The 26,838-nt window shown below is 53.6% G+C and overlaps 2 protein-coding genes across 4 annotated transcripts in view; one reads left to right on the top strand and one right to left on the bottom strand.

The window, feature by feature from the left end:
- Window positions 1–14,881, bottom strand: part of UACA (uveal autoantigen with coiled-coil domains and ankyrin repeats) — a 28,828-nt gene extending 13,947 nt beyond the window's left edge. The window contains exons 1-6 of one of the 3 annotated variants that reach the window (XM_056500119.1): window positions 14,742–14,881; window positions 3,351–3,484; window positions 2,881–2,969; window positions 2,050–2,114; window positions 1,320–1,377; window positions 10–80 (exon numbers count right to left, since the gene is read on the bottom strand). In XM_056500119.1, coding sequence (XP_056356094.1) covers window positions 10–80; window positions 1,320–1,377; window positions 2,050–2,114; window positions 2,881–2,969; window positions 3,351–3,484; window positions 14,742–14,798 — 474 coding nt within the window. In that variant the 5' untranslated portion in view covers window positions 14,799–14,881. Of the gene's footprint in view, window positions 1–9; window positions 81–1,319; window positions 1,378–2,049; window positions 2,115–2,880; window positions 2,970–3,350; window positions 3,485–5,748; window positions 6,848–14,741 lie in introns of those variants that run through there. The other 2 variants (XM_056500120.1, XM_056500122.1) reach the window with 2 other exon arrangements.
- LOC130257484 (uncharacterized) lies at window positions 14,797–24,528 on the top strand. Its single transcript, XM_056500033.1, has 4 exons — window positions 14,797–14,856; window positions 14,939–15,168; window positions 23,289–23,542; window positions 24,008–24,528. The coding sequence occupies exons 1-4, from the start codon at window positions 14,797–14,799 to the stop codon at window positions 24,283–24,285; spliced, it is 822 nt and encodes a 273-aa protein (XP_056356008.1). The 3' UTR covers window positions 24,286–24,528.
- Window positions 24,529–26,838: the final 2,310 nt, after the last annotated feature.

Genomic DNA, 26,838 nt, shown 5'->3' with positions numbered 1-26,838 from the left:
GCTCCTCACCCCGTCCTTGGAGTTGACGGCGGCGCCGTGGTCACAGAGCAGCTGGATGCTGGCAGAGCAGTCAGACATGGCTGGGGAGAGAGAGGGGACAGGGGGACACTGAGAGAGGGGACAGGGGGTGACACAGAGCAGCTGGATGCTGGCAGAGCAGTCAGACATGGCTGGGGAGAGAGAGGGGACAGGGGGACACTGAGAGAGGGGACAGGGGGACACAGAGCAGCTGGATGCTGGCAGAGCAGTCAGACATGGCTGGGGAGAGAGGGGACAGGGGGACACTGAGAGTGGGGACAGGGGGACACAGAGCAGCTGGATGCTGGCAGAGCAGTCAGACATGGCTGGGGAGAGAGGGGACAGGGGGACACAGAGTGGGGACAGGGGGACACTGAGAGAGGGGACAGGGGGTGACACAGAGCAGCTGGATGCTGGCAGAGCAGTCAGACATGGCTGGGGAGAGAGGGGACAGGGGGACACTGAGAGCACTGAGAGCAGAGACAGAGGGGACACTGAGCAAGGACACGGGGGCCAGGGACACACAGGTGACACTGAGAGCGTGACACAGGTGACACTGAGAGCAGGACACAGGTGACACAGGTGACACTGAGAGCAGGACACAGAGCAGGACACAGGTGACACAGGTGACACAGAGAGCAGGGACACAGGTGACACAGAGAGCAGGACACAGGTGACACAGAGAGCAGGGACACAGGGGTGACACAGAGAGCAGGGACACAGGTGACACAGAGAGCAGGACACAGGTGACACTGAGAGCAGGACACTGGTGACACAGGTGACACAGAGCAGGACACAGGTGACACAGAGAGCAGGACACAGGTGACACTGCACAGGCAGGGGAGCTCAGGCTGTGACACAGCCCAGCCCACCCCTGGCTGTACCTTCCCCACAAGGCCAGGGCTGAGTGAGAGGCTGAGCAGCTCAGGCTCAGCTCCCACAGCACGCAGAGAAACCAACACCCTGTGCCACACCCTGCACACCAGGGGGCAGAAAACCAGGGGAAAGGATTTTACTCTTTAAACCTCTTTACCACTCCAGTAATGGGTTTGAACACTAAACCCACCCTCAGCACTGCCCCAAAACTCTGCTCAGGCCATCTGAAGATTTTACTGCATTTCACCTCAGACCTCCAAGCTCCACAAAACAAGTTCATTATTGAGAACAAATGTCACAATATAAAACACTCTCTCCTATAACAATCACCACAATTAAAAGAGAAGAGCTCAGCCCATCTGGAAGTAAATCCATGAATTAAATCTTCATTTCCATACAGTTACCAGCAAGGCAAAGCCCTTCACCTGCATCATGAAGAGCAGTTCTTCCCTGGAGATCCACATTCTCTGTTGGACAATTGTACTGTTAAAATAAATAATCCCAGTCAGCAATCAGAATCCAGACTGCATTTACAACATCAGGTGTTTGAGGTTTAAATTAAAGCAATCAAATGTGATTTAAGTAAAAAATATGCACAGGAATTGCACAATTCATTAGAATTTTCACAGATGATGAGTTTTATATCTGCATGGAGACATGCATTTAATAAAAGTTTAAAAGAACCCATTAAAAATAACCAAAAAAAATTTTACACAAACCTAAGACAACCCTCCAACACTGTTTCATTGATGGGTTTGTGGCTATAAATTCCCAGTTTTGATACAAACACTACTCTGGAGCAGCCAGAGTTAGTTTCTAAACTTCATTCAGACAGGGAGCAGCAGTCTTTAAAAGACACTCAGCCCCATTTCCAAGAATCACAAATTACAAATTGATTTGATAGCCTATGAAAATATTTAAAATAAAAAGAAAAAAAGTTATTTTCTTTATTTTATCCCTCTTTCAGTCCCAACCTGTTAATTAACACAAAAAGGTTATTTTTAAAAAAAGGACTTGATTAGTTAAGAAAGAAATCACACATCCCAGTTTGAGTCAGGGTATTTAAAGCCACTTTTCCCCTCAGTGCTGTATTATATACATTATATTTTATATATATATATATTATATTATATACAAGAGCTGTATTTCCAGTACCTGCAGCAGCTTCTGCAAGCACAGAGCATGGCCATACTTGGCAGCCAAATGCAGGGCATTTCTGCCTGAAAAACAGAACAGAGCTCAGGGCTTGGGCTAGTGAATTCCTGAAAATATTCCCATATTTGAGATGAACAGCTCCTGTGTGCCAGTGCCCCCAGAGCTGTCTGTGCTGTGACATCTCCTCTCTGCACCTCACTTTGTTACAGACTTCCCCAATTCCAGTGAATCTCCAATCAAGGATCAGAGTTTAATTGTGGAATTAATCTGAAAATATTGCAGCTGATTCCACACAAGCATTTAATAAATAAACTCTCCCATAAGAGAAGGAGGCCAAGTTATCTCTGTAAATTTTCTTGTTTTCAGCTTCACATTAAACATGAACAATTGTGAGGTAACAAGCTGCAAACCAGCACCTCTTCCATGAGACCTCCCACAAACTGTGCTGCCAGCCAGGGAAATGTGGAAGGTGCAGATCAGCTCTGAGTGCCCCAGGCACACAAACACCTCCCACAACATTCCACTGCAATTTAAAACTGCTCTTATCCTGTTGTTCTCACCCAGAAATGCAAACCTCCCCAGTGAGTCTGGAGCAATTACAACTACTATAAACCTATAATAATTATAAATTAATTACAGCAGCACAAACCCACGTTCCTTAAGTTCTGCTGCATTCATGAATTCCATCACAGGACACTGCCAGTTTCCTCAAGGCCAGCAACAAGTCACACAAATAATTTGGTTTTTGCCAGCTAGAGAACCCTGTGGTTGAGTTTAAGTTTATTCAGAATGAAACCAGCTGAGAGCATTTCCAGGCTGCCCTGGGCCCACCTGCAGCATCAGTGGCTGTGATATCAACTCCATGCACCAGGATGGTGTTCAAGCAGTCCAGGTTCCCCTTTGAGGCTACAACATGGAATCTAAACAAAAGAGAAGAGACCCTGCTCAGGCACAGCTGGTTTGTCCACAAAAATGGCAATACTGGCCAGGAAAGGGAAGTGTTCCAGCTCTGGACAGCACCCAAAACTAAGGATTCTGCAAATATTGCTTCAAGGAACAATGCAACTTTCCTGAGAAACAATCATTATTTCTGTGGATCAGTGACCCAGGTGAAATGCCAGCATGGTTCCAGTTTAACATTCAAACCCTGATCTCCATGGAGGTGAGGACTGATTGAGGGTTTCCCATGGCAGCTGAGTGAAGCTCATGCACAGATTCCTGCACTCCCAGAGGCCTCCCGAGCAGCAGGAAGATGATTTTTGGCACTGCCCACCTCCCACCCCGGCTCTGCAGTCACTCACGCAGATCTCCCTTCCACATCCAGCTTGGTGGGGCTGACCCCCTTCTTGGCCAGGATGGATGAAACCTTCTCCACATCTCCCCTCTCAGCTGCCTTCATCAGCCTGTCATCGTACTTGCTCCAGTCTGGGTTCAGCTGCAGGGCACAAACACAGCAGGGACTGGAGCTGAGCCACAATGGACAAACAACAGAATGGGGCACAGCAAAAGCCACCCTGCTTCACAGACACCCTGCACCCAGGATGTTTGGGGTTATTTCTGCAGCATTCCTGTCAGTTGTTTTGGTAGTGGATGTGCAGAGCTCTGGGACAGCCACTTTGGGATCAAATCTCTTGTTCTGTTTCAGTTTGTTCAGGTTACATATTCCCACTACAAACACACCCCAGGTCGTGGCTTGGCTGTGCCAAGTGGGTCATACATCAGCTAAGTGTGATATTCAAGGCAAGAACATCCACTGAGCTGCAGAAGAAGGAAATATTCTAAGTTGATAGTTTTGAATTCCTGCAGAGGAATCCCAAGTCAGTTATAAATAGACCACCACCCATCCAGCCCCAGACAGTCTCACCCCCCACTCCTCTCTTGTTTACTTCAAACTCAGAATTTCAGGCCCCAGGCCAAGCATCCCACCCCAAAATGCAGAGCTTGTTCTCTTCCCTGTGAATGGCTCAGGGCTCTACAGGAAACTGCTCTGGGGCAGAAACCTCACATCCAAGCTGGACACTGATGGCTTGATATTCAAGGAGCTTGTAACAGAGAACAAGGCTTCCAAAGCAGTATTACACTCTAAATAATTGGGAGTGTTATAACTCTAAATAGGAGGATAACATTCAAATCTAACTCAAAGGAATTTATTGGCAAGGGTGAGACACAAGCAGCCTGTGGGTGCATGGAGTTACTTCTCACCATGGGTCAGGAATTCTTCAAAACACAAAGGACATGGAGCCAGGTAACCCCAGCCCAGGGTTTGTTTAAGTAAAAGAGGGTACACAAAAAAAGATCAACCCCAGGAATCCACTGCCACCACCTGCATCTGCAGTGGTTTTACCAGGGAGCTGCACCCGTGGTCAGGCAGAGGGGCCCCCATCAATCCAGGCAAATATCTCCAAGGGCTCAGGGGATGATCCCACCCTGCTCAGCGGTACCCAGCACAACAAAGAACGGCCAGGAACTAAAATACAAGAATTTCCACCTCAGCATGAGGAAGAACTTTGCACAGAGGGGCAGAGCTGCCCAGGGAGGGGCTGGGGTCCCCCTCTGGACACATCCCAAACCCACCTGGACACTCTGTGTCACCTGCTCCAGGTGGCGCCAGGCTGGAGGATCTCCAGAGGGCCCTTCCAGCCCTAACGACTCTGGGTGATTATCTTTGCTCTGCTTTCCCACAAGAAACAAGATTACACTAATCAAGAAGGCTTAGCAGCAGCTCACCCTGCCAGGAGTGACAGGAGTAATAAAAATAGAGCACTAATGAAATTAGCAGCAGAGCTCCCCAGCTGAGGTGCAGCACTGACTCATCCATCAATTAACACATCCATCAGCCTGGAAGCCAAGGCAGCCTGGCCCGGGAAGTCACTGCAAGGTGGCATCAGCAGTGCCATGTCCCTGCCCAGCTTGGGCAGTGCCACCTCCTCATGCCAGGCTCAGATTTTCATGTCAAACACTCAGGGACTGCACACTCACAGCATCAAGCTCTGTGCTCCCCAAACTCACCTGAGGATTGCTGGGCTGTACCTCTGCAGCTGATACCTGCCAGCAAAACCCACCCAAATGTACAGGAAATCCTCCCAAACCCTCCCCAGCCAGTCCTCACTCCCATTTCATAAAATTTCTCATTAACAGAAGCATTACTTTAAAAAAAAAATCCAACAAACAAAACCAAATAAATCCATCACCTCCATATTTTCCCCCTTTGTAGCAGTTCATAACTCTTACCCACAGCCTGTGGTGCACTAAGTTTAAAAGGGGCTGGAGGCACAGGACACAGGGAATGGCTCCCAGTGCCAGAGGGCAGGGCTGGCTGGAATTTTGGGAAGGAATTCCTGCCTGGGGGTGCCCAGAGCTGCTGTGGCTGCCCCTGGATCCCTGGCAGTGCTGGACACTGGGTTTGGAGCAGCCTGGGGCAGTGGGAAGTGTCCCTGCCATGGCAGGGGTGGGATGGGACGGGATGAGCTTTAAGATCCCTTCCAACCCAAACCGTTCCATGATTAAATAATTAAATATTTAACAAACACATTTCACATTTAGGGCGAATTCCTGGCAGGAGGAGCTGCTAAGGAGACACAACACACATGAATTCAACACAAGTACCACAGCACACTCACACAACCCAAGCTGTTCACATCCCCACAGCTGTAAATCCCTGCCAGCACACAAAACCCCAGCTACAAGTGAGATACCTACAGAGTCTCTGGCTGCACAGGAGAACCAACAAATCATGCTGAGCTCACAGCTGGGGCTCCTGTCACATCAGCCCAGCTCAGGGTGAGGATCAGCTCTGCACCTCCCTCTCCATCCTTCACTCAGCTCGGCTCCCCCAGGCTCTGCTCCCCATCCTCAGCATCATCTTCACCCTGCATCACTCCAGCCACACTCCTGTGCTGCAGGGAAATGCTGCCTGGAGCTGGCAGCTGGTAAACAATCCCTGGGCAGGCTCACCAGCCCATCTATTTTCTGATAAGGCAGTGGTTGATTGAAAGCCATTGCTATTAATACATTCCTGGCGTGCCCCAGCCCTGAGTCAGGGTGCAGAGTGAACTCAGGGGACAGGCATGTCCCCTGCAGACAGGCAAAGGCTCTTTTTTAAAATAAACACACTCCTCGTTTTCACCCTGCAGCCACACGAGGGAGGGAGGGACACTAAGAACAGCCCAGCACTGAAATACCCCAATAGCACCCCAGCACTGAAATAAATACCCCAATAGCACCCCAGCACTGAAATAAATACCCCAATAGCAGCCCAGCACTGAAATAAATACCCCAATAACAGCCCAGCACTGAAATAAATACCCCAATAACAGCCCAGCACTGAAATACTGCAGGAATTTTTTCCCCCATAACCAGACTCAGGCTCAGACTTCAGACTGTGCAGCAGATGGAATGTGTGATCCTATTTTGACAGAAATGTAACCCATTTTAAATTAGAAAACACACATGCCTCTGCTGTAAAAAAATTCTCCTTTTACAGCACTGAAACCCTTCCTGAATAAAAGCTGGTTTCAGCTTACTGCTGCTGCCAGTCTGTCTCCCAACATGTGAAAGGAGAGGAGTCACAGAGGCTGTGAAAACATTAAATAGACAGCACAATGATTAACAAGAGGGAGATGGAGAATCCCCTTTCACGAGTTTAAATTTAAATGGAGATCTCCCCAGTGCCATATTTAGAGGAGTAGGTCAACAAGACAAGCAATGCACTGTTGTGTCTGCAGGAGAGAAACCTGGTCCTGGGCCAGGAAAACCACTTACACACCCTGGAGGACACACAGTAGAGGCTGCAAATAACCTAATAAATGGCTCTCAGCAGAGAATTCTAAAATCACTCGCTCAGATTTGGGCAAACTCTCTCATTCCCAGTAAGTTGTGACCTATCCCCCATCCCCTGTGAGCACCAGCCCTTGCCCCACAGCACCAACATTCCCCAGAGAATGTTCCAAGATCTCTCTGCAATTAGCATCCATGTGACAAAGCCACTCCAAAAAAGTGCAGTGGCTGTGTTGTCTTCTGACCACAGCCAAGTCTGTCTCCTCAAGGTAAAAATGGATATTTTTGTGGGGGGGAATAAATCCACCTCCCAAGTGGCAGCAACAGAAAAGCCCCACTTCACCAAATTCAGTTTGGTGGGAAATGCAGGTAAGGCTGGGGCTTGCAGGGGTGCAGTCTCCTCCAGAATATCCATCCCAAAGGTTTTCCTTGTCCCCATCTGCCTGCAGACATTCCCCCTGAGCTGCAGGTCCTCCTGATTCAGCCACCAGATTTAGGATTGCCACATCCCCCAGCCCTGCCCAGCTCCAGGAAACACAGCCCAGCTACAACCCCACAGATCAAAGCTTCCCCAAGGCAGCTGAATGCAGACAGCTCAGACTTCCACATGCTCTTCAGAGTAAACAAAGTGCACAGCCCCATTCAGACTTTATCTCCAAAATTAAGACCAGAAACATCACGAGCCAGCAGTGCAGACAGGACACACAGACATTCCCAGCAGACAGACAGAACAAAACCTCCTGCTCCAAGAGCCCTGCTGGCTCCCAGTGAGTGACAAGAATCGATCCCCAGTCACTCCTCAAGTGCAGCTCTGAGCATCCAACACCTGCTGCTAAGAAACTGTACAACTTCAGAGCATGGAGTGACAGGACAGGGGCAGTGCCTCTCACTGAGGGAGAGGAGCTTTGGGCTGCTTTGGAGGAAATTCTTCCCTTCTGGGGTGGGCAGGCCTGGCACAGGTGCCGGGTGATCCCTGGCAGTGCCCAGGCCAGGCTGGATTGGGTTTGGATCACCCTGGGATGGTGGAAGGTGTCCCTGCCGTGGCAGGGCTGGCTCTGGATGAGCTCTGAGCTCACCTAACCCAGCTCAGAAACACCAGCTGTGAATCCCAGCAGCTCTGAGCCCCCACAGGGAGCTGGGACCAGGCTGTGAAAGCGAGCCCAGCTCCTGGCACTGCAGCCAGGCTGAGCCATCCCCAGCACAGCCCCTGTGATGCCATCAGCAGGGGACATGAGCACACAGGAGAGCAGACAGCTCTGGTGACACTGCCAGCACAGCTCAGCTCAGCTCACACACTCCCAGTGCCTTCCACAGCACCCCAGGAGAGGCTGGAAGGGATTTAAATCCCACCCAGGGCCACCCCTGCCAAGGCAGGGCCACCCCCCACTGTCCCAAACCCCATCCAAGCTGGCCTTGGTGCCAGGGCCTCACCCCTCACCAGCAGAATTCCCCCCAAAATTCAACCCAAACCAGCCCTTCCAGAGGCAGGGCCAGGCTGGCACATCCAGCAGCCCCACACTTAGAGCCCCTGCTCTTTCTCCAGAGGGCAGAGTGCATTTGTCATCAAAGCAGACACACCCTGCCCTGTCAGGGGCACAAAGTGACAAATGCTTCTGAAGTACTCTGAATTGCTTTAAAGCTGCACGGACAGAATGGTAAATAAGTTAAAAAACTGGTTTTTAAACATGTTCCCCAGGTGCAGCTCCCCCTGCAGTGCAGGGGCATTTCACTGAACTCACCTCTCCTGAAGAATTTGGCTGAAAAAAACCTGGTGATACTGGGTTAAACCCCACTGGGGTGAGCACAAATGGCATTTTATATTTCACCAGCACATTTTCCTTCCCAGGACTGACTGTCTCCACAGGTAAATGCTCTGGAGTGCAGGAATGGGATGTGGGGTTTGGTCTGTGCAAGGGAAACCCAGGCACAGCCTGAACACAGGGCTCTTGTTCCAGGCAGCACTTTGTGTCACTCACCAAAAACCCCTCAGAATAAAAAAGCCACTGAGGGCCACAAAGTGGGCAAGGCTCAGCCCAAACTGGGATCAAAACCAGTTCCCTTAGGCCAGCTCTGGTGTGGTGAAAACACTCCTGTCAAAATCTCACCTGAGCAGCTGTGCTGTGCTTAAATGTGAATTTAAATTAACTGCAGCCTGGCATGAATGCAGGTAAGAGTGTCCTGCCTGGAGCAAGCAACTAAATCCCTCATGAACATTCCTGATTTTAGCCTGATCTAAAGGCATTTTCCTCCCAAATCAGCACAAGATAAATTTATTAAGAATCAAGAAACAATTCAAATCGACTTGTAGCTCTGTTGCATGTCAAAAAATCCTCTCAAAAAATCAACATTTCCCTCTGCAAGGAGTGAGATCCCTCCCAGCAGTGCCAGTTTCTCTCTCCCAGACAAAAATCCACCCCAGGAGCTCAGAGGCCACGCTGGAAGTGTCAAAGGATTCTGCTACAGCCCCTGCAGGAGGCAGAGCTGCCTCCAAGGACTAAAAACAGTCCCAGTTTTGTTCTGAAACAACTTTCCCATGTCTCATGGCCAACACACAACTCCAGAGCACTTTCCAGATAAAACAGCCTCAGACTGAATTGGGCAACAGTAAAAGTGATCAGAGCTGCTGGGGCACTCAGGGCACAAAGAACTGGCATTTCCAAATTCTGCTGAGGACATTTCAGGTACCTGGGGCACTCAGGGCACAAAGAACTGGCATTTCCAAATTCTGCTGAGGACATTTCAGGTACCTGGGGCACTCAGGGCACAAAGAACTGGCATTTCCAAACTCTGCTAAAGAGATTTCAGGTACCTGGGGCACTCAGGGCACAAAGAACTGGCATTTCCAAACTCTGCTAAAGAGATTTCAGGTAACTGGGGCACTTCCAAACTCTGCTAAGGACATTTCAGGTACTTGGGGCACTCAGGGCACGAAGAATTGCCATTTCCAAACTCTGCTAAAGAGATTTCAGGTAACATGGGCACTTCCAAACTCTGCTAAGGACATTTCAGGTACCTGGGGCACTCAGGGCACAAAGAACTGGCATTTCCCAACTCTGCTGAGGACATTCCAGGGTAGCTGGAGACAGACTCTCCCACACAAAGAACCTCACACCCTTCTGGATAAAGGGGAGCCCTGCAAGCCCAGCCCCTGCTGCAGCCACAGGTGCCCAGCAGAAATATTTCCCCTTTAACCAGGCAGGAGCAGCAGCAGGGTCAGAGTCCAGCTGCCTGCCCAGCACTTCAGGCACAGCATTAGCTGGAACTGCTGAGCTCTCAGGCAAGGCCCCATTGATTTCTGCACTTCCATTTAGTAAAAGCATCAGGAAATACCAGGGGTGATGAAACCTGATGTGGCTGCTGCATGCAGAACACAGGGAAAGGAGAAATAAATCCCAGCCATGGTCACCTCACCAGTGGTGAAAACAGCCTCAGATGTCCAAGCATGTGCTTGCTAATATTAATATTTAAATACTGACAGAGTACTCCATAAGTTGCTTCTACAGAAAAGGTCACATGAGCTCCAAACAGATATGCAAAGAGCTTATCTGTGTAATTATGTCTGCAAATCAACCCAGAATATTGAACTCCCAGGCCCACACTGAACCTCCACTCTTTTAAATATTTTTAATTGCTACATTCCACAGTGATAAAGCATTAATGCTCCTTTCTGTGGAGCCTGAAAATTACAATGCACCTGTAAACAGGCTGCACCACAAATTGCCCCTTGTGTTCCTGCAGCTTCACCCCAAACATCACACAAACAACCTCTAATTCCAGTTAACTAAATGCAAATGAATCACAAAGAGATTTTTTCCCAAGAACAAACACATTAGCACGAGCCTGAATAAAGCTTCCTGGAACCAAACCTGCTCCAAGGAACAGCCCCAGGAAAGCCACTGGAATATTACAGTGCTGAGGATGCCACAGCAAAGTCACCTCAGGGGAGGGGACAGAACTGCTCCAGCCAGCAGCAGCAAGGCTGGAAAAATTCTGCTGCTGGGTCAGGGCACTGGGATCAGCCTGGCTGACAAACTGCTCTGTGTCCTTGCACAGGACACAATGCCACCAAAGCCTTGGTGTGCAAACTCCTGTGAGCCCCAGCAGCACCAGCTCCTTCTGCAAACGACCATGAACCTTTCAAGGGTTAAAACTGGGCTGCCAAACACCTATTTTTCACTTCAGTTATTCGTGTGTTTCTGACAGCACACTGGGGGTACAAACCACTGTTAACATCCATCCAACAAGAAGGTGCTGCTGGTGAGTTATGAGCAGATTCAAGCAGCTTCATAACAAAATGGGGAGCCCAGAGGAGGAGGTGGTGGCTGCTGTCTCTGCTGCTGACAGGGCAGAAACAGATGTTTGATGGTGTCCTGGGTCACCCCACACAGCTCCACTCCTTCCCCAGAGGAAAACTCACCACTTAACAGAGCTGGGCAGCATCCACAGGGAAAGAAGCATTGGCACAACCCTGGACAAGCTCAGCTGCCACTAACTGCAGAGCTTGTTCAGATATTCATTATTAATAACCACAGCTCATCACACCAGGGCAAGTGCTCAGGTGTCCCTTTGTTCCTTGCACAATGGTTTCTGCTAATGATACACCAGGTTTGGTTTCTCTTAATTAAACAAAACCTCAGCACCACTTTTCCCAGAGGAGAAAGGATAGGTAGGAGTTTCCACATGGATTTGGGTCTGCCCGTCCCCTGCTGGTCCCTGAACCATGAGGATCCCACACTTTGGGATGCAGCTCCAGCTCTGCTCAAAGCAGAGAACTCTGAATTTCCCAGTAACTCCAGGTGCCCCTCCCTAAATTCCCCTCTCCCCAAGGGACAGCAAGGTTAAAAGGCCACCTGAGGAGAGAACACACCTGAGACTGAGCAGAACCTCCCCCCAGCTGTTTCCCCAGAGGTGCAGCAATAAGCCAGAGCTCACCACTGAAAGTTCATTTTTGCACAGGTCTGAGCCAGAGACAACTCTGCAGAACAAACCAACCCTTCCCCAACCAGCTGCTCTAGAGGGTCCAGCCTGTGAGAACCTCACTGGTACAGACACAATTTCTAGCTTGCTGGGAGAACACATTCCCTGATCACAGTCCAGGTCCCAAACCCACATTTAGGGTGTCAGGGTGATCTGGAATCTCAGGAGCTGCTGCAGTCCCGGTGGGACTGGATACATTAATTAAGATTTTTCCTGTAAATGCTGGTGAATGAGGCACCTGCCCTGACCTTCCTGCCCCACATCCAACTTTCCTTTTTCATGCTAATGACAGGCATTTGTCTCACTATGCAGAGCACTGAACAGGCTGCTCAGATGATTTTCCAAGCACCACCAGCCGGCTGGAGTTGGCAAAACCAGATAATTCCACTTTCAGGCACTGGATAATGATGGAATTGGTAATAACTGACAGGGTTTTTACTTTCTGCTGCTTTTTGTGGCTTCCCTCCGTGACAAATCAGTAATAAAGCCATTCCCAACATGTAACTACTACCTCCACCTGGAGGAAACCTTCCAAAAGCAGGCTGGATTAGGTTTCCCTCCACCCCGCAGGAAATAGCACTGGGTGGGGAGAGGAGAGAGGGATGGGGTTTCTCAAACAGGCAGCTCTTGTCCACTCCTTTCAGGCAGGATGTCTGAAGCTGCTGCTGGCAGGGCTCCCACCCACTTCCCTCTTTCCAGCAGGAGAGCACAGACCTGGCTTCATCCCCCTGTGAGGATGGATCTGTCCCCCCACAGAGAAGATTAAAAGCTGCTATTTGATGGGATGGTGCAGTGATCACACAGCCAAGCTATGTAATAAACGGGGGAAATAAGTTTACTATGGACAAAAATCGCTGTTTTTACAGGATCCTGCTGAAAGCAATTTCCCTTCACATTATTTTAGACTAACCTCAGCTCTCAAAGGTATTAAACTGCTGAAAGCTCCTCTGAAGAGAAGGTTTACTGGACGTGAAAAATCTCCATGCCTATTCAAACCCAAACACAGGTGCTGTCACTCTTTGTTTGCATTTAATTACTGGGCTAATTAGAGAATAACAAACAGCTCTAAAGTACAGGGCAGCTAATGAACACAGAGCAGTGCCAGCCCACACATGACAAATGCTCATAGCAGCCCCATGAATCACGGCAGTGCTCCGTGGATGCTGGGATGGGATGGATCTGTCATCTGCCAGGGAGTGCTGTCAGCACTTCAGAGCAGCTCCAGCTCCTCCCCACGAGCTGCTACTGTCAGCTAACAGCCTCAGAACCAACGTGCAGAAGGATTTTGGACAGCCAATATCTCCAAGGACAGCTGATAAAACCAGTGTCTCGTATTCACCTCCCTGTCCCGCTATTCCACAGAGCGGAGGAACAGCGATGGATTTACAGAACAGGCACAATTAAAGATGATTTAACGAGCGAAGCAATTTCCAAACGCGGCTTTCTCCAGTTACAAAGACCTCCTCCCTCCCTCAACAAAAGTCATCCGCGGGGATGAATGAAATAAAATAAAGACCAGGAAAGCCAGTTAAAGGCAGCTAAAACCAGCCTAAAGTTGGGAGGCGGACAAGAAGACAACTGCGCTATCACAAAGGTGATTTCCAGAGGTTCTGCCTCCCCCGGCTCTGCATTCCAGACGGGATGATCAGCAATCACAGTCTGAACGTTTCTGCCCCTTTCCTAAGCAAATCCTCCCTAGACTCGCTCTGCTTTCGCCGCGTTAATTCCCAGCGCAGAGCCCGCTGCTGCCCGTGCCCCGCACACGGCTCCCGAGCCCCTTGGGGGTGGAAGAGCGTTAATTATTGCGGTAATTAGGAAGCAGCAGGCAGGCAGAGCTGAGCTGCTGGCAGCCGGAGCGGCTCGGGGAGCGCTCGCCCCCGGCTCAGCCCCGCTCGCCCAGCCGGGCTCTGCTGCCCCCGCTCCTCGGGGAGCCGGGATGCTCCGGGGGCCGGGACCCCCGAGCTCTGCGTCTCCAGGAGCCGGGACCCCCGTTCTCCGCCCTTCCAAAAACCGGGAACCCAGTGTTCTGTCCCTCCTGAAACCGGGATCCTCCGTGCCCTGCCCCCCGGGAGCCGGGACCCCCAGCTCTGCCCCTCCGAACACCGGGACCCCCGTGTTCTGTCGCCCCAAACGCCGGGACCCCCGTTCTCCGCCCTTCCAGGAGCCGGGACCCCCGTGTTTTGTTCCTCCAAACATCGAGACCCTCGTGTTCCGCCCCTCTTAAAACCGGGACCCCCGTTCTCCGCCCTTCCTGGAGCCAGGACCCCGAGCTCTGCGCCCCCGAGAGCGGGGACCCTCGTTCTCCGCCCCTCCAAACTCCGGGACCCCCGTTCTCTGCCCCTGAAAACTCCGGGACCCCCGTTCTCCGCCCCTCCAAACTCCGGGACTCTCGTTCTCCGCCCCTCCAAACTCCGGGACCCCCGTTCTCCGCCCCTCCAAACTCCGGGACCCCCGTTCTCCGCCCCTCCAAGCTCCGGGACCCCCGTTCTCCGCCCCTCCAAACTCCGGGACCCCCGTTCTCCGCCCCTCCAAACTCCGGGACCCCCGTTCTCCGCCCTTCCAAACTCTGGGACCCCTGTTCTCCGCCCTTCCAAACTCCGGGACCCCCGTTCTCCGCCCCTCCAAGCTCCGGGACCCTCGTTCTCCGCCCCTCCAAACTCCGGGACCCCCGTTCTCCGCCCCTCCAAACTCCGGGACCCCCGTTCTCTGCCCCTCCAAACTCCGGGACCCCCGTTCTCTGCCCCTCCAAACTCCGGGACCCCCGTTCTCCGCCCCTCCAAGCTCCGGGACCCCCGTTCTCCGCCCCTCCAAGCTTCGGGACCCCCGTTCTCCGCCCCTCCAAACTCCGGGACCCCCGTTCTCCGCCCCTCCAAACTCCGGGACCCCCGCGCTCTGCCCCACCCCGGGAACCCGCGGGGGGCTCCTGCCCCGGCACCCACCGCGCTGCCCCCGATCACCGCTTCATGTTTCTTCAGGCGGGACTTGAGGCTCTTCATGGCGCGGCCGCGGGCGGGGGGCGCGCACCGGCCCCGTCGCGCTCCCGCCGCCGCCACGGCCGGGACGCGCCGGTCCCGCCCCGCCCACCCCCAACCGCAGCCAATGGCCGCCCGCCCTCGCGGGAGCTGCGGCCAATCAGCGAGCGGGGCGGGGCTGGGGGGAGGGACTTCCTCGTGTTGGAGGGGCGCTGGCGGCGCGGAGCCGCCCGGCCGCCAGGGGGCGCGCTGCCGGCGGGGCAGGCGCGCGGCGGGCGGGGCGGCGCTCTGGCCCCGCGGCGGCCCCTCAGGGCACCATAGAGAGGGCGCGGCTGCGGCTGCTGAGGGACAGCGATAACAGCAGGGAAAAGGACCGGGAAAAACACCGGGACAGGTGAACTTGGTGCTGGGGAACCCGCCTCCGTCCCTCTCGGTGTCTGAGCAGGAAGCTCGGAGCCGTCCCATTTGCGGCGGGCGACACGAACCAATGGCCGCCGTGCAAATAGTCCCTGTACTAAAGACATCTGTGCACAAAGGAGAGAAGAGGTCACACAGCAGAGGCCCGAGCTGGGCATAGGCAGCGTTTTAAACAATTAACTCCAGCCTCGGCACGAGCGTGTCCGAGTTTGAGTTCAGTTTTGCTCATCCCAACTCATTTACTGTCCCCTTCTCACCCCGTTTTTCTCACAGCCCCGTCACACTGCAGTGATGACAGAAGGTTTTTAAATTTATTTGAGACGTTTTTAATGACAGCCCGTGGGTTGGGTTTAAGACCTTGCTTATTAGAGCTGGATCAGGGCTGTTTGATCAATGGATCTCTAATATAAGCAAGGCCGGAGGTAAATGTCACCACCTTTTAATCAATCTGGCCAAAGCCTGTTCAAACACTTGGGTTACTCTATAGGTGGCTTGTTTAGAAAGAGAGGAAGAAAATGGTGCTGTTAAATTCGAACTCATTTTGTGCACAGCAGGGTGGCTGGGGCGCCCAGCGAATGGAAATCCTCCCCTGGGCACCAACCCCTCACCCAGCACGGATTAATCCCAGATTTGGGCTCTCTGGGGACACACTGCTCGTGCCCCAAACGCCATTTGAAGTTTGTGGTGTTTTCTCCCTGAAGAGCCGTGTTCCAGGGCACCAGCAGAGCTCCAGCAGCAGAGCAGCTCCGGACACCTCTCAGCAAAAGTTCTCCAAAAGTTTCAGCTTTACAAAAACATTGCCACGTTCTCCTGCACTTTCCCCTTTTCCCACCGAATCTGTGCTGTTCAAAGGAAGCTCCTTCTGACTCATTCCAGTACGAGGGAAAGCAGAATCTTAAAAATAACTCCTTGCTGTGGAGTCGGTGCCGAGAAGCTGCGGGGAGCAGTTCCAAGGGCTGGGCCAATTCCTGCTCTGTTCCCTGACAATCCCACACAGCCACACAGTGCCCTGCTCTGCTGGAGCTCAGGGGTGCTGTGCTGAGAGGATCCATCCAGCCTTGGGATCCATCCCAGGGCAGCGTGGCCCAGGCTTGTGCAGGGTAAAGCTTCAGCTGGAGCAGAGCCTTCCCATTTTTCCCCTGCTGTCAAAGCAGGAAGTTCCCTATCTGAACACCATCTCCCAGCCCCATGTGTCAGCACCAGAACAAGATGTTTCACGTTGGATTGCTGGAGCCTGACTCGTGGGTGTGAGTGGCAGCCAAGCTCACCTCACAGTGCCCAGCCAAGCCAGGCTGTTCCCGTGCAGTCCGGGCAGATTCCATGCCTGGCCCTTCCCTGACCACACTGCCAGCACTATTCCCTCATTCTGGACGCTTCTAAAGGCTTTTTCTCCAGACTTCTCACTTTGTTTCTCAAATTAATTCAGGCTGCTGCTGTTGAGATTCTTGGCGTGTAGCTCCCACTACATCACCCCTCTGCACGTCCCATCCCCTCTAGATGATTATGGATCATAAAATTCTGGAGTGCTTTGGGTTGGGAAGGACCTTAAACCATCCAGTTCCAGCCCTGCCACTGGCAGGGGCAGCTTCCACAGACCAGGTTGCTCCAAGCCTCTTTTTTGTTCCTGGTCCCTGGTTTTGTTTTGCTCTTGCCATCGCTCCATTCCTGGTTCTTGGCTCCTGTCCCTCATTGTCTGGCCAGACATTCTCCCAGCTCTCCTGGAAGTGAGACGAGCCAGGACAAGCTGTGGTTTGTGCTCCCAGTGCGTGGGCACCACGAGCAGGGCACAACCTGAGGCTGCTCAGACAAAGTCACTTGGTGCTCTCCAGACAGAAATCCTGCTGGAGATTCATCCCCTCCTCTCCCCAGCCCCGTGGTTTCTCTGTCTGTGATTTTACCCTTCGAAGCAGAGGTTTCCTTGGAGCAGTGGCTGACACTGCACATCTCTGTGCCCTGACTCAGGGCTCGGGGGATGCTGTGCCTCAGCAGTTCTGTGTCTGCAGGGAGCACTGACACACAGTTATTGCCATCCCCCTGAGCAGGGCTGACACACTTATTGCCATCCCCCTGAGCAGGACTGACACACACACACTCAGTGCCACCCCTCTGACCAGGGCTGACACACTCAGTGCCACCCCCCTGATCAGGGCTGGCTCTGAGCTCAGCAAACAGCTCCTGCAGCTCCCAAACCAGCACCCTGTGTCTGCTCAAATGGCTCATTTTCGTGACAACCTTCGCTTACAGCAGCACAACAAAGGGGAGATTTATCCCGACAATGTTTGCCTGATAAGTGCCGAGTTAATGGCACACGAAATGTGCTGGCTGGTCCTCTGCAGGCCTGGGATCTAATTAATCTCTGGCAAGTCCCTCTGAAATAGAAGCAGTGTTGGCCTGCACATGTAGCAGTCGAGACCAACTAATTGGAGACAAACTGTAGAGCGAGGCAGGAGGAAGGAACTGCTGCAGCACGGTGGGATTCCCAGAGTTGCAGTGCCAGAGCCTGTGTTTCTGCTCCATTGGAAGAGCATTTGTGCCAATCTCTTACCCCAGCCAGAGCTCAGACAGCTTTTGAATCAGTCACGAAAGCACAGAGCTGGGTGGTCACACTCTCCACAAAATGAGGTGGTACCGACTGTGTGAGTGGGTGAGGCCCATATCCACAGGGATGTGGCTCCAGGGGCTCCTCCTGTGCTCAGTGACACCTTCCTGCAGCCACACAGGGCTGGCAGCCCCCTCTGCACAGCCATGGCAACATCTGTCCCCAAAAAGAGCCTGAGCAAGCTCTGCTTCTCAGCATACTACAGAGAAGCAGATCAGTGTGAATATATTCCACTCCTCCAGGGGGTTCATTTATCAATCCATTTGTAACAGGACATAAAAATCAAACCCCAGCACGACTAAAGGGAAACATGCTCTTGGCTTTCTATTTCCACCTGGGTCATTAAATTACCCAGCCACCTCCTGCATCACTTGCTGCCTTAATCATTCAGATAAATGAATCCCCACACCAGGCACACACACACACAATTTTATCTCTCTTTGCTCCTGAGCACAGGAAGAATCCCAGTCTCCCCAGGTGTGCACAAACCTGCACAGCTGGATGGTGAGGGGACACAGCCCCAGGGATGTACAGACAAGCAATGGGAAGGTTTAACAACACATAGCTAAACCAAACCGGTGTCCAGGCTCTGGAGAATCATGGAATTACAGAATTGTTAAGGCTGGAAAAGACCCCTAAGTTCATCAAGTCCAGCTGTCACCATGCAACAGCACCATGCTCAGCTCTGAACCTCGTCCTTGAATGCCATATCCATGTGGTTTTTGATGATGATTCACCACTTCCCTGGACAGCCTTTTCCAAAGCTTGATAACCCTTTCAGTGAAGAATTTTTTCTTAACATCCAACCTAAAGCTCTGCTGGCAGAACCTGAGGCCGTTTGCTCTATCCTGTGTGCTGAAGAGCCCGACACCACATCACTACACCCTGGTCCTGTCCCAGAACGGGAGGAGGAAGGGAACACGCTCACACCAACCTGCTCTCAGCAGTGTTTGCACACTGAGCTCCCAGCCTGCCTGGCCTGGGGCCGAGCTGGGCAAAAACAAAACCTGTGCCAGGCTCCAGTGCCAACTTGGCTGCTGGCCCTGGCTGCTCAGGGCTGCTGCAGAGCAGCGCCCGGCGGGCACAGGGAGCGCACGGAGCCGGGCCAGCCCCAGCCTGGCAGCACAGCCAGGGCTGCAGCTCTGGGAGCAGGAGCAGCTGGGGACAGCCTTCCAAAGCTGTACATCAGCTCAGAAGTGGGTGTAGAAACCAGGCTGCTGCCTCTGCTGAGAGAGCCAACAGAACACGCTGTGCTGCGGATTCAACACACCCCAAAAGCAGAAAACGCCCCACAGGAAGGGAATCTGTTTTGGCAGCAAAAGAGGCTAAAGTTCAGGTTGTGGATGAAGACTGAAAACAGCTCCTTGGTTTTTCCTCACTCACACGTGCTTTCAGGGGAGTGGTGAACTTAATTTTCTTGGCTGCAATAAATTCTTGTTCCAGATGCCAGGAGAAAGTTTTGGAATGTCACTGGGGAAGGTGTATGGTGAAGGCATCTTTTCTTGGGGCTCCAAGCCTTGCTGAGCACCCCAGCTGCTGAGAGAGAGCAAATCCACTCTCAGAGAAGTGGAATGGTGCTGAGGCACGGGGAGACAGCCAGCAGAGCCGTGCTCACTGCACTCACAGTATCTGTGTGATAAATGGTGTTAATTAAGCAGCACGTTCCAGCAAGTGTGAGGGAGCTGAGCTCCCAAGTGAAGCCAAGGCAGTGTCCCACACAGACTGAATGTCACACGTGCTCTGCTCCTACCAAGGGTGGGAAGTGCAATTAGAAGCAGAAGTGGCTGCAAGGGCACACCAAAATCTCACATTCCCATCAGAACGTTGTTGCCAATAGGTTCTGGTTCTGCTCACCTCAAGCAGAAGTGGGGTTTGCTGCTGCCTTGGTTTACCAGCACGAGCAGGCTTTCAATGGGATTATGCAGCTCCTGGAACAGGGGAGCAGAGGCAAAAGGGACCTCAGATCTGCACCAGGGGACAGAGCAGTGGCAGGAGAAACCCTGATCTCCCCTGGACTGGTTTGATCCTGGAGATAAATCTTACCATGGACTATGGTAAATGGGAGGACTGACAAACAGCAGGGATAAGAAGCGATAAGGATCCAAGGGAATGTAAAGATCAAAAGGAATTTAACCAGAGCTGAGTGCCTTCCTGCCCAGAGCAGTCTGGCCAAGGAGTGACCATGCTGCATTTAACTGTTTCATTTGCAGCAAGAGAGAGAAAAACGGGACTCTGTGGCAACAGGGTGTGCAAATCCATCAGAGCAGAGCACTGGCAGAGCTGCAGACAGGTCTTCAGGGAGACAATGCTGTGTCTGTGGGGAGCCAGCCCAGCTCAGGAAAAGCATCTCAAACAGCTGCTGTCCTCAGCACATCCTGCTCCATCGCCAGGATGGGCTGCACTGCACACCAGAGCTGCCAGGCAACCACAGCGCCCTTCCCAAAGCTTCAGAGCCCGTGGCAAAGGCAAAGCTCTGCCTGAGCTTCTTGTCCTTGTGTGTGTGTGATGTCTGGGCTCGGACCATCAGCAGCTCGGAGCCTTGGTTAAGCTGAGATGGATCAAGAGTGAAACTGGAGCCTCGTGACCTTCAGCAGCTCCCTCACCCCCTGTCTGTTCTTGGAGCTCCTGTCAGCACCAGAGAGATCCTGGATTCATTTTTAGGTTGGTGAGGAGCAAAGCAAGCAGGGCCCCAGGTTAGCAACCATCCAGGCATGCAGGATTTGCAGTGTAATAATAGCAAGCCCAGTGTCTCCCACAGTAATCCCAACCAGCAGCAGCCAGAGGAACCTCACACAGCTCCTCACAAACCAGCTCCATTATCTTGGCCCTGCCTTCCCTGCTCTCCATCTGCTCTGAGCAGTGGGAAACCAGCGGGGTGTGAGCTCTGCCTGCTCAGAGGGAGCAGCTGAGCCTGCAGCAGCCAAAGCAGCCTGGGCTGACAGAGCAGAGGGAGGCTGGGGCACAAACAGCACCCAGGGTGGCCCAGGAGAGCAGGGTGAGCTGAGGCTGGCAGTTACTGCACCCCTGAGCTCGTGGCACTGCTGCAGAACAAATCCTGTCTCTGCTGCTACTGCTCTCTCTTGGATGCTGGCCGATGGCAAACGGGGCTGAACTTCCTGGGAATGGGATTGATTCTGGAAAGGAGCTCGGGCTCCTGCTAGGCAGCAATCTGTGCACAAAGCCAGGAGTGATCTCGCTGTGGAGCTCCCCCAGCCCTCGGAGCAGTGCTGGGGAAGGGGCAGGCACACTGTGCCTGATTGCACTGGCACCCCACGGCTCGCTGGACAAAGCCCCAGGCTGCCCCAAGGACCTGCTGGGTGGGTTGGGCAGCTGGGAAACCTGAGCTGGCTCCCTGCAGATCTGTGCTGCCCCAGCTATTCAAGGATGGCTTTTCTCAAAGTCTTGTCATTTCAAGGGAAGGGAAAAATCCCCGTGGGCAGAGCACCCAAACAGCCTGGGAGCCTGGCTGGGAGTGCTGTGCTGAGCCCTTCTGGGGTGCAGGCACTGTCCCAGCATCAGCTCCTCCAGCACAGGGCATCCCACCTGGGAGTGCTGCCCTGGAACTGGGCAACTCCTGCCCTCAGTTCAGGGCTCCTTCAGCTGCTGAGACTCAGCCCTGCTAATCACTGTCAGTGCCCATCACTCTCAGATTCTGTTGTCTGAACACACTTGGCTGCTCAGTCTCTCTAGTGCAGTGAGCAATCTGCAAACTCTATGGAGAAAATAACCTCAGTCCTGCCACAGGGCAGCTTCCACACACATCCCACCTCACATCCAGCCTGGGATGCATTCCAGAGGGGTCTGTGCTGCAGGAGCCTCTGGAGCAATCGGCTGTTTCAGAGATCACAGCGTGTGTATGGCACAGCTTCTCTCCTCTCCATCCCCTGCAGGGCAGGGCAGCCCTCCAGCAGTGTGCAAGGGGGAAGAGGCACAGCCAAATCCCAACCAGTTCCAGTCCTGCTGGACTGGGGTGAGCTCTGCCCTAGGGCTTTCCCCTGTGTCAGACTCCACAGCCCCACGTCCTGCTGCATTTCCAGCTCAAATGAGAGCACAGGATCACAGAATCCCAGACTGGTTTGTGTTGGCAGGGACCTTAAAGCTGTGTGAAGTCATTCCCCCTTGTCCTGCACCTCCAGTCCTGGTTCTCAGTCCCTCTCCAGGTCTCTTGGAGCCCCTTTAGGCACTGGAAGAGACTCTGAGATCTTCCTGAAGTCTTCTCCAGACTGAACACCCCCAGCTCTCCCAGCCTGGCCTTAGGAGAAGAACAGGAGGAACCTGAGTTACTTCAGAAATATGAACTCTGAAAACTTGGTAAAAAAGAGCCAGGACAAATCAAGCAGGGAAAAGCACTGAAACCAGGAAGTGAACAGCCAAACACAAGGTAACATTGAGTGTTAAAAACCTGAAAGCTCAGGAGATCATGTCCAGGCATGAAAAACCAAAACCCCAAGGCATGTCCTTCAGTCCCCTCACCTGCCCAGCCTGGCAGTGCAGTGCCAGGAGCAGCCTGCCAGGGGTTTGCTGTTTGCTGTGTCCTCAGCAGAGCATTCCAGGCTGCTGCACACCCCATGTGCCAGTTCCTGCTGCTCTGCACTTGGACATTCTGGTGTTTGCACTGAGGAGGGAAAGAAAATGACTTATATTTTAAATAACAGCTGAAATCCTGGAGCACAGACCCAAACTCTGGGGAGGGCAGCCTGTTGCCAAGCCACCCTAATCCCAGCCTTTTCCTTCTCTTTGTTTAGCATTCCTCTAGTGGAATTTGGACTACAGCTAATGCTGATTAACATTTCCATGTTAGTTATTTCACATAATCTCTTCTCCAGCTGTGGCACAGCCTAGAAATGCACCATTTATCCTTGTTCAGTCTCTGCTTCCCAACCAAAGCACTGGGACTGAAAGGCTGCTCTGTTTAGCTGCCCCTAACTCAGATCAATTCCTAAATGCAGGAATGGTGTCCTTTCCCTCTGAACTTCCACCTGGATGAGAAGATTGGTTGCAGCTGATCCAGGGCTGCTGGGGAGCAGCAGCACAGACACATTTCTGTGATGGAGCACTGGTAACCGCCAGCCCAGAAATAATCCAGCTAATTTTACACCTGCACTCATTCTTCCCTGCAGGAATTCAGTGCCAGACACCAGTGCCTAAAATTAGGGCAGGTTACAGACAGGATCCTGAAGGTGTTAAAAGTAGAAACATGGCAATGGGTGCAGTGCTCTCATCCCACCCCTCCAGCCACGGGAACATTCCAGACACCACTTTGTCTGTCTCAGTGTCCCTGCTCCTGGAGTACTGATCCCATCTCCTCTAAGCACTGCTGAGGCACCGCTTTGGGATTATGCTGGCATAACTGTTAATTCCCTCATTAAAAAAAAAAAAAAATCCCTTTTGGCGACACACCTATTGTTAATCAAAATTAATTTTTTTCTATCAGTAATTCTCCAAGGGTGAAAAAAAAAAAAAATTTCACTGTTGTGTATGTCTGCATCTGTTTGCAGGATAAAACCAGAGCCTCGTGTGACGTTGACTTTGTGGAGGGAGCAGCGTTTTCTCTGCCCAGACCTGCGGGCAGGTGAGGCAGCAGCTGCCGCACAGGTTCAGCTGGGGCAGCGACACCGGAGAGCAAATCCCGGGAGCAGCTTCTGCTGGGAAGCTCGGAGAGACAAAGGATCACGAGAAGGGCTCCTCCCCGGCCGCTCCCGAGCGCTAATTGCTGAGCCGCCGGAGCGAGAAGCACGCGAGGATGGCCCGGGTCAGTAATTCTCGCAAATCTCCTCCTCCTCCTCCTCCCCGGAGCGTCACCTCCCCTGCGGCCGGCTCAGGATCGGGGTGTCGGGTCCCCGCACGGGCCGGGTGTGGCGGCGATACCTGCCCTGGGCTGGGCTGGGCTGGCAGCACGGCGGGGATGCCAGCGGCAGGAGGAGCTCGGCCAGCCCCGCACTCCTCGCTGCCGGCATCACTGAGCGAGCCGGGCGGGACGGGGGAGATGGGCACGGCCCGGACCCTGCCGGGGAGCGAGGGGAGGGCCGGGCCAGCCCCTCCATCGAGCACGGAGCATCCTCTCAGGCCGGGCAGGGCACAGCTGATTCCCTGCTAACCCCTGGGACCCGCGGGCATGATGCTGATCCCGTTTCCATAGAGATCGGAAGAGTTGGGGAGGGGTGGGAGCTCCGTCACTGCGATTCCCTGGATAACGAATCCCTGTTGTTCCATACAGGAAGGGACGCCGGGTTTCCACTCCCCACCCAGTCCAGGAACAAAAGCAGCGATGGTGGCAGCGGGAGGGTGTCCCAGGCAGCTCCCACCCTCTGGAGAAGCCCTGCCCCGTTTCCTCGGGGTGTGTCCCGGGCAGTTTCGGCAGGTTCAGCGCGCAGGGACCGCGGAGCCGCAGCTGCTGAGCGCAGCGCAGCCTGCAGGGTTTGTGTGCCCAGCTCCATCCGCTGCCCTAACGAGGTAATGACACCCCTGCTCCTCAAAGGCTGCTCCAGAGAATAAACTAATTAACCAGCAGCCTCCCCTGCTGCGTTTAGCAACCCCTCGCTGCCAATTACAGGTGAGAGCAGCGGCTGAGCCACAGCTGCTCGCTGGCCCTGCTGCTCCTGCCAAGCACAGGGACTGCAGCCCGTGGGACTCCCACCCTCCACCCACTGCCCAGGCTGCCAGCCCCTCCAGCAGCTGCTGAACACCAGGGAATGGAAAGCTGAGGGTGCCCCCAGCAGCAGGGCCCTCGAGGGGACACACTGGTCCTGGCAGCCCCTGGCACGCCCTGCTCACGGCCCAGGGCAGCTGCAGAAAGCTGCTTTACTCCAGAGAAGCTGAGTGCAGCTCCCTGACACCCAGGAAGGCCACACAGGCAGCAGGACCCACCGTGGGGCTGCAGCCTTGGTGCCCCCAGGGACACCAGCGGGTCCTTGGGGTGATGGACAGGGGAGCATCCTCTGTGCTGCTCCCTGCATCTCTCCACCCTTCATCTCATTAATTCCCATTAATAATTAACAGGAGGGAGTAGAGCACCTGTTAGCTCCTTATCCCCTGCAATAAACTCCTTGTCTCTTGCAGGGAGCCCCAGAACCCCCAGCAGCTCTGGGCTCCATCCCACAGGGCTGAGCTCCTGAGCCAGCCCCATGGTCACACACAGTGCCACTGTGTGATGTGGGCACCCCTGGGCAGGGCACAGCTCCCAGAGCAGCCTGAGGCACTGACACAGCCAGGACACAGGGATATGGATATGGGGACACAGCCAGGACACAGGGATGTGGTTATGGGGACACATGCAGGACACAGGGACATGGTTATGGGGACACAAGCAGGACACAGCCAGGACACAGGGACATGGATATAGGGACACATGCAGGACACAGGGATGTGGTTATGGGGACACATGCAGGACACAGCCAGGACACAGGGACATGGCTATGGGGACACATGCAGGACACAGCCAGGACACCAGGACATGGTTATGGGGACACATACAGGACTCAGCCATCTCACAGGGACATGGTTATGGGGACACATGCAGGACACAGCAGGACACCAGGACATGGCTATGGGGACACAAGCAGGACACAGCCAGGACACCAGGACATGGTTATGGGGACACTCACCTGTGTGGATGCCATGGCTGAGCTGGGCAGTGCCACCAGGATCGCTCTGCTCTCTCCTCTCCTCTCCCAGAGTCCAGGACCTGCCCTGGGGATGGAGGAGGGCTGGGATCACATCTGGCACAGGCACTGCTGAGCTGGGCAGGCTGGAAAGGGCAGCAGGAAAGGAGGGCGAGGATGGAGCCAGCCCTCCACACCCCCAGCACAGGAAACCAGCCTGACATGGGAGCAAAGGAAGGAAAAAGGCAACAGCACACAGGGCAGGAGGCACAGCTGGAATGTTGGAATGGCACAGCTGGAATAGCCAGAACAGCAGGGCCCCAGACAGTTTATGACAGCTTCCCCATTCAATCATTTTCTTTTATGTAAAAGCACCTTTTCCAGGAGCAGCCCAGGCTCTGTCAGGTCGTGCTGTGCCAGGGACTCCATTTCCAAGAGCCTCCCTTCCTGGGCATGGGGCTTGGCCTCCAGCTGTCCATCCTGGCAGAGATTTCATTTCCTGCTCCACAAACTCCTCAGCTTCTCCAGGGGGTACTGCCCTGTCTGAGGAACCACAGCCATGAGCACACCCAGCCTCTGTGGGGCCCAAGGATTCCTGCCCCAGGCCAGCCTGGAAGAGCTCAGCCTTTCCAGGAAGGGCTGGAAGGAGCAGAGGCTCCCAGCTCAGAGGGGCAGCAAAGCACCAGTGTCCTGTCCCTGGGAACCAGCAGGAGCCCAGGGACCTTCCCACATTAGACAGAACCACCAGAAGATCCCACAAACCCTGTTCTGTAACAGCAGCACTGACAGCAAAAGGCAGTTTCACTCTTGGGGTAGCTGGCAGAGGATAAACCCATTGTTCAGACTGGAACCTGATCCTGGCTCAGGGTAATGGCCAGGATAAATAATGAGAGGTGGCTGATGAGCAGTGCTGAGGTGAGCAGGCAGTGATTGGAGCAGCAGCAGGAGCCAGAGCACCCACCCAGAGCTGGGCAGGAAGGCTCAGTGCCCTTCCCTCCCCTGCCTGCCCTGAGCAGAATCCCCAGAGAAACCTGCCCTGGAAGGGCCAAAGCTGCTCCAGCCCTGCCTCATTTCCATGGAAACTTCCCCTCAACCCATTGCTCAATATTTTTCCATGTAACAGCAGATCCTGCTGCTTTTTCAAACAGCTCCTCATCCAGCCAGACCATCCCAGCTCAGCCCAGGAGGGCACAGGGCCCTGCTGGGATGTGCTCACACCTTCCCTCAGCCCCAGCAGGTGCTGGGAGGGCACAGCCCCTGCTGGGACACGTGTGGGACCCTCAGGAAAGGCTCAGTCCCAGCCCAGAGCAGCCCTGGCCACTGTGGCTTCCTGCAGTAACATCTGGGATTAAAACCTGGTGTTTTGCCTGCAAAGAGCAGCCACTCAGAGCCAAGTCATGCAATGCCCTTTAGAGATCCAAACCCTCATTCCCTTGACCAGGACACT

This window comes from Oenanthe melanoleuca, chromosome 10, assembly GCF_029582105.1.
Source record: "Oenanthe melanoleuca isolate GR-GAL-2019-014 chromosome 10, OMel1.0, whole genome shotgun sequence".
NCBI lineage: Eukaryota > Metazoa > Chordata > Aves > Passeriformes > Muscicapidae > Oenanthe > Oenanthe melanoleuca.
The sequence above is the reverse complement of the archived record's forward strand: the minus strand, read 5'-3'. Positions and strand labels throughout refer to the sequence as shown.

What these genes read in the sequence shown, in the direction of transcription:
- LOC130257484 (XM_056500033.1), top strand. Translation starts at nt 14,797, where the DNA reads ATGGCGCGGCCGCGGGCGGGGGGCGCGCACCGGCCCCGTCGCGCTCCC. An exon ending in CGGGAAAAACACCGGGACAG is followed by an intron (nt 15,169 to 23,288) that starts GTGAACTTGGTG and finishes ATCTGTTTGCAG; the next exon opens with GATAAAACCAGAGCCTCGTG. An exon ending in AGCACGCGAGGATGGCCCGG is followed by an intron (nt 23,543 to 24,007) that starts GTCAGTAATTCT and finishes TGTTCCATACAG; the next exon opens with GAAGGGACGCCGGGTTTCCA.